Source organism: Palaemon carinicauda, chromosome 27 (genome assembly GCF_036898095.1).
Source record: "Palaemon carinicauda isolate YSFRI2023 chromosome 27, ASM3689809v2, whole genome shotgun sequence".
Classification (NCBI taxonomy): domain Eukaryota; kingdom Metazoa; phylum Arthropoda; class Malacostraca; order Decapoda; family Palaemonidae; genus Palaemon; species Palaemon carinicauda.
In genome coordinates this window covers 14,237,178-14,249,677 of record NC_090751.1, presented here as the reverse complement: position 1 = coordinate 14,249,677, position 12,500 = coordinate 14,237,178, and the positions used below count along the sequence as shown (strand labels likewise).

The 12,500-nt window shown below is 35.2% G+C and overlaps 1 protein-coding gene across 4 annotated transcripts in view; it reads left to right on the top strand.

Annotated features, from left to right (window-relative positions):
• The window catches only part of phtm (phantom), a 239,667-nt gene that overhangs the window by 114,040 nt on the left and 113,127 nt on the right, over positions 1-12,500 (top strand). Inside the window, exon 1 of one of the 4 annotated variants that reach the window (XM_068350764.1) lies at positions 2,695-2,840. The exons of the other annotated variants lie outside the window; for them this stretch is intronic. Within the exon in view, the coding sequence (XP_068206865.1) occupies positions 2,726-2,840 (115 nt within the window). The 5' untranslated portion in view covers positions 2,695-2,725. Of the gene's footprint in view, positions 1-2,694; positions 2,841-12,500 lie in introns of those variants that run through there. 4 annotated transcript variants of the gene reach the window in all.

The window sequence follows — 12,500 nt, the reverse complement described above, 5'->3', positions numbered from 1 at the left end:
GTTTGCAACGTATAGCCATTGGGTTGAACTCTTGATAATGTTAATGATAACAACGATGAAGAATGGAATCCAGGAACGATCACTTTCCCTAAAACCACTGTAGGAATTACAGACTTTAAATAGGAAATATTTATTTGAATATTGTTACTATTCCTAAAATATTTTATCTTTCCTTATTTCCTTATTTCCTTTCCTCACTGGGCTATTTTCCCTGTTTGGGCCCCTGGGCTTATAGTATGCTGCTTTTCCAACTAGGGTTGTAGCTTAGCATTTAATAATAATAATAATAATAATAATAATAATAACAGCAATTTTCTGAATATCTATCTTCTTTTAGATTCTTTTTGCGTAAAAGAGGCACGAATGATAATAGTCAACTGTGAGGATTCAAAGCAAAATTCTGGAGACATTCGGTAACAGGCAGGGTATGTACGATGCTTGCATACTATAGCATCAGTTACATTGGGACATTTGCCAGATACCTGAAAATGAATCAAACTACTCTCTCTCTCTCTCTCTCTCTCTCTCTCTCTCTCTCTCTCTCTCTCTCTCTCTCTCTCTCTCTCTCAAAATCTTATACCGATTAAAATGTAAGTGTCGTTTATGTGGAAATATAATGAAAGTTAATTTTCTTTATATAAATCCAGCGTTATTCCTCTATTACATTATATTATGTTTTCTTGAGTTAAATTTTCATTGAAGTTATTTTCCTCAACCATATTAATTAGCATGCCATGCAGTTTTCGAATTTAACTCTTCCGGAATGTAAGGTTTAATACACGATTTAATTTTTTTTGTGAGAAGTTTAAAGTAGCTAATTTAAATATATATGGACATATACTGTGTATGTATGTATATATATATATATATATATATATATATATATATATATATATATATATATATATATATATATATATATATATATATATATATATATAATGTCTTGAAGCTCTGAATCATTTAAAAGTTTTATCGCATACATCATGGGGGCAGACCGCAAAGTACTTGTAGCAATGAAAATATCGTAAATCTGATCATTTTTTTTTTCATTGTAATTATAATTTGGATATTGGCAAAAAAAAGTGCCAATACTCTTGAATTTTAAATATGACGCCTTTCTGGTTGCATTCGTCTGCTAATCCCAAGATTTGTAGCAAGTGTCAATAACACATGATATTTGTCATGGCAGGGACATTTACCCTAGAATTGGCCGTCTTCTATTTTGGCTGAAGACTTGCTAGAGTGGTTAACTTGCTTGATTGAGTTATGGCGTTTGATAGATACAAGATTGCTTACAATATACGATTTTTTTTTCGAAGATTGTAATATATTACCGCAAATGAATCCACCCAGTCAAGATTTTTCCCCCCTATTACAGCGTATGACTTTGCGGTCATTACTCTCCATCCATTCTTTAGTAGTCAGCGTAAATTTTTGACAGCTGCGGCCCTCGGTGGCCACGTAACGACGTTATTGCATTCTTTCGACCAAACCAGTTGCTTCTATCTCTCTTAACCATCTCTAGAGATTGTTTGTTGAGGAAAGCTGCAGCTTATGTGTATGCTGCTCAATGGAAATGCGCATCGTGTATATTCTCTCCGCAGTTGGAGCACACCAGCGCCTGGCGAATACCCCCTCGTGTGCGTGTGTGTATGTTGTGTATTCTCCGTATCCTATGCCAAACGTCTCGTGCTCGAACCCCGCCTTAAAGTACTTCGGTCAAGGACAACGGGTTTTGAATTATGATCCTTATTTCTTATTCTTTTCTTTTTTCTCTTGAATACCGATGGGTTCTCGTTTTCTGAATGCCAACTGCTGTTTTGGTGTTCGAGAACACTTTCTGAAGATCCAAGGTATTTGAGAAGGTGCCTTATGCACCCCCTTCTTAGTCTTTGTTTTTATTCTTGGTTGTTTAATTTCATCCATTTATTTTACCCTGTTGCATGTTTGCTTGGTTTTAGTACGCAAATCTTCTTCGATGCGGTTAATTTAATGAAGGAAATTGTATTATACGGTATTGCAGAATTAACATTTTACTTAAGGCAAATTTAATTGACTGAGAAATTTTTATACTTTTAGCTTCGTCGTTTTGACGTCAGTCGAAAAGACATCCCCCCCCCCTCCGTGCCATATGAATCAGAACTCTGACGTCCGATATTCATGCGTTTCATAGTGATGTTTGACGTCGGTGACCCTGGATGTTGAGACTTCAAATAACTGGCAATTAATCTAGTCGTTCTTTAAATTAGATTACCACAATGGATGACCCTATTAGTTGCGACGTCTAATCAGCTTAAAACAAAGGTCTTAGCTTTCTATCTAGTTTATCATACCCTAGATATTCCTCTCTCATACCTTCTCATTATTTCTGTTGAATAAATTTAATATTTCAAATAAATTTTTCACGTTAATGTCATCACCATTGTTGTTGTTATTAGTAATAGTGACAGACCATTTATTATTCCAAACCCAACTGGCGTCGTTCTCTTCTTGGAAGAACAGGTAAGCACGACAAAAATTTCATTCAAGAGGGTTTGGGAGTTTGGAAGAATAATAAAGAGGGGGTGGAGGGCTAGTTTGTAAGACGCGTTGATTGTGGGGGGGAGGGACAACTTGGAACAGTCTTGCATCATTGTATCAGTGTCTGTCGCTAACGCCTCCACTCGCCCATTCTTCGCGCCGTACCTTTGGCCTCCTGTCTGAGCCCTCTCTCTGTTCTATCATGTTTACAATCCAGTTTTATCTACGTGTGCAGTTTCAATGCCACCGCCTCTTCTCCACGTGTCAGGGAGGGTATAAACACCGGAATCTTCTGCCAGTTGCATCACTTTATAGAAGTGGGTTCCATTTATTATAATTGGGAATTTTTTTTCTTCTTTGGTAAGGTCATTGATCCCCCACTGAACATTGCACTGCTTACGTCTATATTTCATTTGTGTGCCTGTCAAAAATTTCTTTGATTGGATTCAGTGGTTTGAACACATGTGGACAGCAGATGTTACGAGGTCAAGATGTATTAGATGATTGAAATGGAATAGGCGCTTTACTTAGTTATGAACTGAGAATAAAAAGCTTCTGAAATATGTTTATTCTGTAGATACCGCTGTCGCCATATTCTGTCTACATTTACATTTAATTCATTTCAAATTTAGGTTTGTTATAATTATTTGCCATTGCACCCGTATTTCTTAATTCAAAGTCAGCAGTTTACATTATCCTACATTTTTATGTCCTGCCTTATTCAAACTTTATTAGAATCTTTCAATTAACACTTTCTGGAAAGAATTATATGCGAAAAAATCTAGATTTGTTAAACATTTAATAAGAATATAGATTAAACATATTTTAGTATTCATTGTTCAATATTTACACAGTTCCAACGAAACTTGATATCACATAAAATCGGGTCCAATAAGATGTCAGCCATTGTCTCATTACAGTAGATCTTATCCTTTTTCACTACATTCGTCCCTCCATGAACTCTCAACCTTTGTGTGCCCCTCTTTTTACTTTATTTTAAATTTTCTCTAAAATCTTATACCCCGAAATTAAGAACAGAAATAAGAAGGATAAACTAAATAACTACTTATAATGTTGATGAAGAAAACTTTTCCTTTATGACTAAGTTTATTACAAACTTGGCAGGAAATTTTAATTTAGTTAGGACAAAGTTCAATCATCTTCCGCATATATTATAACACATCAGCTGGAAGACTGAAATAGTTTATCACCCAATCGATGATTTATAATGACAGGACAGAGTGACGCATTTTATGTAAATGGTGATTTATAACAATATTTTGAATTTTATAATTTCTAACAGTCTGCCATGGGGGCCATAGCCCCCAGGTTGATAGCCCATGTCTTAATAGAAGAAAATCGGTAGTCCTCTATGATATTAAGTCCTTTTTTATAGTTCTCCCCGATTCAAGAAATGGAGAGTGAAAATGTGGAAAAGATGTGAATACTAATGAAGCTACTATCTATTGCAGAAGTCTGCCAAATAAAGAACAAAAAAAACTAAAGCTATAAAAAGTAGTCCAAAAAGTGAAATCTATTTTCCCTACACTGTATCTGCTAAAAAAAAAAAAAAAAAAGAAAAAAAAATATATACTTACAAATGGTAATCAACATCGAGTGAAGTATATCATACCTAAAGTCATTACAAAGATTAGTGTTTTGGTAATCTATAATCAGCCAATTATTTGTTTTATTGGCTCAAAGCATCAGAAAACTCCTAAAATAAACATAAAAATATAACTCGACTACCATTTATGGTAACAAACAGCGAGTCTTCACAAACCTTCAAACACGCTCTCTCTCTCTCTCTCTCTCTCTCTCTCTCTCTCTCTCTCTCTCTCTCTCTCTCTCTCTCTCTCTCTCTCTCTCATATAGACCTACAGTTATGAGAGCACTCTTATAACTGTTGATTGTGAACGGAATCAATTTTATTTGCATGCATGTCATTCTAGAGATAAAGACTTCCTTAATACTCTGCGCATACAAAAGGTTCTGTAGTTTCATCTCGACGCAAATTGTGATATAGTTGGGTTGACTATTAATCTGCCTTTTGCCTTTTCTTGTCTTGCTCTTCGTCTTTAGTATGTGTTCAGGGGTACTTTTTGCAATCATACTTGTAAAATACACACACACACGCACACACTTGTGTGTGTGTGTGTATATATATATATATATATATATATATATATATATATATATATATATATATATATATATATATATATATATATATATATATATATATATATATATATATATATATATATATATATATAATATTTCCTTATTTTCTAAAGTATTATGATAACTGGAGAAGTATAAAAATAAGGACTGTTATTCTTTGAAAGTGAAGTTTCACTATTGGGTTCGCGTAACAGCATATCTGTAAGTTTTAGCATTGTTAACGATATCTAAGGTACTCTCTCCACACGAGGCAAATGAGTTTCTCCAGTTCTTGTTTGCATGAAATTAATAGCATAGTAGAGAATTCATCAGAACCAGCTGCTGAGTTAATTCCGAGAGAATCAATTTCATTTTCGATCATCTCTTCCCATATCTGTATTATTATTATTATTACTATCCAAGCTACAACCCTAGTTGGAAAAGCAAGATGCTACAAGCCCAGGGGCTCCAACAGGAAAAACAGCCCAGTGAGGAAAGGAAATAAGGAAATAAATAAATGAAGAGAACAAATTGACAATAAATCGTTCTAAAAAAAAGTAACAACGTCAAAACAGACATGTCACATATAAACTATAAAAAACTATAGACGATCAGGTCACGGAATGCATTCGGATCATCTATCTAAGAATTTGCGTCCGAGGCTGAATATACCGATGAGTATTGTGATGACGGACGTTTGCAAATTTTCTTCTGGAGATGTGAAGAGGCGTTCCGTTTACTTGTGAGGGACAGTGCAACTTTCTTAAGCTTGCCTGTATATGAAAAGAAAACTTTTGGGGTATTTTTTTTAATTTTTTTGCTTTTTTTGGTTTTCCCCTTCTTGGTTTTTGAATTCTGGTGAGACTATTTTTTTTCTCTTCAATATATCAGCCGTAATTTTAGTGCCACGGCTTGAATTAATTTCCTGTTTTGTTGAAAAGGAACTAGCTGATCAGTTGGTATTATATAGGTGGACCTACCTCTTGGGATGTTTATATTAGGGACACGAATTTGCCTCGCGCTTCGTAAAACAGTGATATAATAATTTGTAGTATTTCATCCCAACCAGTAGACATTAGGAAAAAGTTTGATTTCAACCCATTTAACTTGTGCAGATTGAACGTTGATAATCTGGCTGATGTTAGGTGGGCCTTTAGTTTTTAGTCGATCGCTCTATATAGTTACCTCCTCCAACGTAGTTAGGAGGAGGTTATGTTTTCGCCCTTGTTTGTCTGTTTGTTTATGAACAACTTCCTAGCCACAATTTTACTCACAGTGAAACTTTTGGGGATTAAATATGTTGAGACGTGGAAGTGATTCACTAATGAAAGTCCTAGGTCAAAGGTCAAGGTTAATGTCGAGCAAAAGTTGAGAAATAAGCTGCTGTGGCGAAGTCTGCACTCCTTTCTAGTTACCTCCACCAACAAAGTTGGAAGTTTATGTTTAACCCCTGTTTGTATGCTTGATTGTGTGTGTGTTTTTATTGGACGCCTTCCTGGCCATAATTTCAATCGTAGGGTAATGAAAGTTGCAGTTATTAACTGTAATGTAAAAAGGTGGAAATGATTTAAATTATGGAAGATCAAGGTCAAAGGTCATGATCAAGCAACATGTCCAATTCACGTAATCAGCCATAAGTTTGGACATCGTTGTCACAGACCTCAAACCTGGTTCATATTTGAGTGTATGAAAATCCACGCTAATTAATAAATGTTAAGGTTGAAGGTTAAGGCCGAGTCCATGATCAAGATCAGGCAAAAGGTTCAATTCCGGTCATCAACCTTAAGGCCACTATTTTAATCGTGAAGTAATAAAACTTGCAGGGATTTTAAACTGTTGTGTAAAAAGCTAGAAATTATTACACTTTGGAAGGTCAAGGTCACGGCCGAGTAAAAGGTCCATATCACGCAATCAGTGATAAGTTTGGCCATTCTTGTCACTGAGACTTCAAACTTGGTTCGCTTTGAGTGTGTGAAAATCCACTCCAATTAATACATGTTAAGGTCAAAGGTCAAGGTCGAGCAAAAAATTGAGAAATATGCTTCTACGGAGGTCTGCGGTCTAATGAGTGCCCCTCTAGTTTCACATGTTATTACTTGGAGATCAGAGATTGCCGAATATTGGCCTGAGATGTTGCTTAACCTTTGAATCCTATAAAGCGTAGTCTATGATTAGGGGTTTTTCTCCTTTTAGCCCCATATTTCCCATTCAGTAATTTCCAATATTTTCTCTATTTTATTATTTACGTGTATAATTTTCTTTTATAAGATGTTCAAGCTATGTATCAATAGAAAGGAAGTTTAATCATTTATACGGTTAAAGAAATTTTAAATTCTTGGGGCAGATAGTTTTTTGTTCTAAAAGTGGTTGAGTAAGACACACTAGTCCAGTGGTTCCCAACCTGGGGGAAATTTGAAGCTTCCAGGGGGGAAATAATTACAATACCTACTAACTAAAACAAGAGGAAAATATCCACATAGTACGTGAGGCAATTTGTTGTTACTGATTCTATTGTGATATGATCATATCACTTCTCACTGACATGATATTCAAGGGGAGAATTGGAATATCATTTCCATTTCTGAGGGAGGCGAGTGGGCATGAGGGCTGGGCGTGGCATGAAGGGGGAAATCTGGATGGTTGAACTGGGTGAAGGGGGGAAATGACAGAGAAAAGGTTGGGAATCACTACACTAGTCCAAAAAGAAGGAGACCCTAGGCTTTGAGTTGCAAATGTATTTTTGAGGTGGGACTGAAAGGGTTGAATGTTCATGATTATTTGTGGAACTTAGTGTCTTTTATTTGCTTGACAGCATAGACCTCATTACAAATGTTATTTTTGCTGGAGGTTATTGGTTTAACATTCTAATTTCAGGTTCGTCACTTTACAATGTAACACCCCCTATTTATTACCTCGTTGCATTTGCGAGCTTAATTAAGTCTTGCTAGTACCATTCTATCTGAGTCAGGAAATTAATTGCTTGTTATGTTACCTGTGATAATGCGTTTAAAAGAATAAATACCCTTAACAAAGGTCATGGTGTACATATTACCTGCTCTATAGTGTGGTGGCATGATCAAAATTGTTTTGGTCCCCTGTATTACTAGTAATGAGCATATGTTATCAGTTGCTTATGATGATACTTTCGATCCATCCCTTGTTTAATAGTTAGCTCTCGATGTTTGCCAATAGAAAGGACTGGAAACTGTTTTTTTATATCTGGGTATCTCTGCAGGCCTCGATGTCTACAAGCAGAGCCAAAGAGCTGGAAGATTGTTGCGAAGGCAGGGTTGAGGGAGGAGTGGGTGGAGTAAGGTTAGAGGCAAGTGAAGGAAAATTGTGCGTGATGGGAGGAAGTTTGTGGAGGAGGCTATGGAAGGTTTGCCGTGGATTGATTTGAGGTATATTTGTTGTTGTTGTTGTCTTCTGTTCATAAATGTGTGGAGCGGAGTTGGGTGAGAATGGGATTTGGAGTAGAATGGTGTAAATGGTATAGAGGGCTGTGGAGATGAGGATGAAAGGGAATGTGTAAGAGTAAGCTTGTGTTAGCAAAGGCATGAGAAAGATGAGTGTAAAACAGGGGCAATGGATGTTTTGATAGGATGGAAGTGACTGTTGGGAAAGGAGGGGGGGGGGAAGATGGGGATGACGGATAACATGTGGAGGTGGTGAAGGAAGGGGGAAAGGTTTGTGTGTGTGTGTGTGAGAGAGAGAGAGAGAGAGAGAGAGAGAGAGAGAGAGAGAGAGAGAGAGAGAGAGAGAGAGAGATTGATTGAGGACACGTGGATGGAAAACTTGTGATGGACTTTAGCATTGAATTGAGGAAAGAACCTTTGGGAGGTGAAGGTTTTAGGGAAGGTGTGGTTAAGGGATGTTGGGGGTACAGGAGAATGAGATGGAGGTAGGAGAGGGATAGAAAGACCGGGCATCTTGGAGCTGTAATATCAAATATTTCTGCAGTTATCTACATTACTATGCAAGTATTTGCTTGAATTTTCAGAATTACGTCGGGTAGTAGATTGTGTGCAATGTTCCCTTCCCGCATCCTGATTGAGCCATGGCAGGATACACAAAGTTAAAACGTAGATCTGCATGGTAGTGGAGCATTGCCTAACCTTTGGCCCGTCGCTCCATGCCCGCAAATACCCTCCCTTTTAAGTAAATTTACCTAATGTTCTTCTGAAGGTGTGGGTTTCAAGATTAACTTGTACAGGAAGGGGTGCTGGTATCAGGGAGCGCTGAAGGGTGGGTACTGAAGTTTCAGAGGCCGAAAAGCAAAGATGGAGGGGAAGGAAAAGGCGAGGGGTAATAAGTCTCTCGTTTCCTGTGGAGTAAGATATTAATGAAGGAGAAATGTAAGGGGAGGGGGAGGAAGAGGCAATGGAAAAAAAGGGGGAGGTGAATGTAGGGGAATGAGGAGGGGAAAGGGTAGGTTGTTCGCAGTAAGAAACATGATGGGTGGTCAATTTTATCTGCCAATCGACTTGTACTAGAGGCGTCACATATAAAGTGGCTGAGCGTCAGTGGAACGAGTGTCATTCAGTCTTGTGTTTCTGTTCCGTATTGCCAAAAGGGCATTGTTTCTTTAAGGCCGGTGATATACTGTTTTAATGTCCTAGTATTATACTGTTTTCACTGGTGGCCTTCTAGCGTATGCTTTTGGTAAGTCAGTCGACGGGAGAATTAGAGTAGCTCTCTGTAATCTAGTCTTACTGGACAATTTGAACGCATGATGAATTGTAATTCTTTTGCGACCGTTTTTGTATAATGGTTTAGAGGCCATTAGGACTAGAATAGAGAAAACTACTCCAATAGTCGTGTCGATTTACTTGCCAATAACGTTAGAAAACTGCTAATAGAAAAAGTACAGAGTATTATTAGGTTATAAACATATATCACCGCCCTTAAAGGAGCAATTTCTTCTCTGGCCTTATATATTACAATTCAAGCGAAAACCCTGATTAGAAAAGCAGTATGCTACATATGCTACAGGAAAGGGAAATAAGAGAATGGCAAATAAACTATATAAGCAATGAATAAAAAAAAGGATCTATTTCAAGATTAGTTACAACGTTAAAATAGATATGTCAATCTAATCACCTGAAAAGCATATATATATATATATATATATATATATATATATATATATATATATATATATATATATATATATATATATATATATATATATATATATATTACACAGTATGTGTATATATATGCGTATATATATATATATATATATATATATATATATATATATATATATATATATATATATATATATATATATATATATATATATATATATGTATATATATGTATATATATATATATATATATATATATATATATATGTATATATATATATATATATATATATATATATATATATATGTATGTATATATATGTATGTATATATATATGTATATATATATATATATATATATATATATATATGTATATATATATATATATATGTATATATATATGTATATATATATATATGTATATATATATGTATATATATATATATATATATATATATATATATATGTATATATATATATATATATATATATATATATATATATATATATGTATATATATATATATATATATATATATATATATATATATGTATATATATATATGTGTATATATATATATATATATATATATATATATATATATATATATATATATATACACACAGTATGTGTATATATATGTACTGTATATATATATATATATATATATATATATATATATATATATATATATATATATATATAATGTATGTTTGTAATAGTAATGGTCAAATATAAAGTAACTGATATAACAGTAGTAATGATTCTGCAATTACAGTGTCAGTACAGTACTAAATTTGTGGATGTAGTGAAATGTGGAATAAGTAGGTTATCATTTTCTTTCTAAAAATGCGAAAGAAAGTATTACGAACGATTACGGAAAAATTTAATTAGATTTGGGTTAATGGCATTTGACCGAGGGTCACTCACCGGCCGAAATCGGTCACACGAAATCGACTTGGGTTTAACGGTTTCTGGTGTTCTTTTCTCTCCGCGATCTCTTCTTCATCTACTTATTTATTCTCCGTTTTTTTATACGATACGTTGAATTAATTTTGAATAGCAGAGACAGAGATAAATATTCTCATAATGAACTCCACCTCCACATTCATACGTTCCTTCTACGTGTTCTGTAGGGCTGTTTGTCGAGTGCACAGAACTCATCCGCTCTCATGAGGCTGAATTCCAGCCATGTCACTGACCAGACCTTAAAAAGATGCTCTAGAACATGAACCTAAAGAACTTCTGGTGCTTGGAGGGTGTTCACCCGAAGAAGGAAGCTCAGAAGGATTGATACAGTTGCTGTGACCTTTTTTGTGGGTCTCCTTTACGTTTGACTTTATGTCAGACGCAAAGGTTTCTAATTGTGTGCACACGCACACGCACACACACATACACACACACCACACACACCTATATATATATATATATATATATATATATATATATATATATATATATATATATATATATATATATATATATAGTGTTTATATATATATATATATATATATATATATATATATATATATATATATATATTGTGTGTATATATATATACATACACACACATATGTACACGAAACATACCCATTATATACATCTGAACTGATATCAATGCAAATTTATCCGGAAGTATAAATACTGATTTAACCGATAAATTTCATAATAAGATTTTGTATTGACATATCAAGGCAAAGTGCATGTGTAAGCTGATTTACCTAATTCGGTAAATTAATCGTTGTTCAATTATATTCGATGCCACTATCCAGCCCGATTCGAAAATTCTTATCATATATACAAGTTAACGTTAAATTGCATAATGATATTTAGCTGACAGAGTACTACAATTAATTCATATCAATACTCTGCAGAGATGCATTCAAGTCGTAACTAGCTTTCTTCTATGTAGGTACAGTGTTTATTCGTGGCATGAATTATTTAATAAGGAATGCTCGATATTTGACACTCGGGATGTTCAGTCAGATAAGATGCGTCGGTTAGAAGTTTCCAGTCTCCGTCTAGCATTTTGAAACCTTCTCGTTTGGCTATCTTAAACTTCAGCCTCTCCACCTCTTGCCTGTCGTTGAAGTAGTATATACATATTCCCTTTTCTGTTATGAGCAATCTTCACCCTCATCGTTGATCATATTATTTAATTCTATCTTCATTTTAACATGCTCTCTACCGTCCAGATCTTTCTTCCCCCTCCTCATCTTTCTCCTCCAAGGGCCGATACCCCGCATTGCCCTGTTGGAGGAGTAGTGTACCCCGTCCACCGGATTCTTGTGCCAACAATGGCCCAAGTATAGTATGCTTCAAGGCTGCAACCTGGCGCCATGCTGTCGCTTCTGCCGCCACAGACGAAGATGCAAAAAGAGCAGCCGGAAACAGAAATACAAAAAGAGAGAGAGAAAAAAAAGTGAGAGATGAACACCCAGACGATGCACTAAAATGACCTAGTTGTGAGCGACCTTGTAAAGCGAAAGGAATGCGCCCGAATATCTCAAATTCTTCCTTCGTTCGTGTTTTCATTTCCGTTCGGCGCTTTCTTTTAATGCGTGGTTTCTGCCATCTCTTCTTCGTTCTCTTGTTCGTTCATCTTCTGCATTGTTGTTTCTCCATTCATCCTCTCAACACCTTACACAAGCCCCTTCCCTCTCTTCTCCTCATGGGGCCTCAACTTGAAGGCCATTAAGAAAAAAACAACTTAGAAGTTCTTG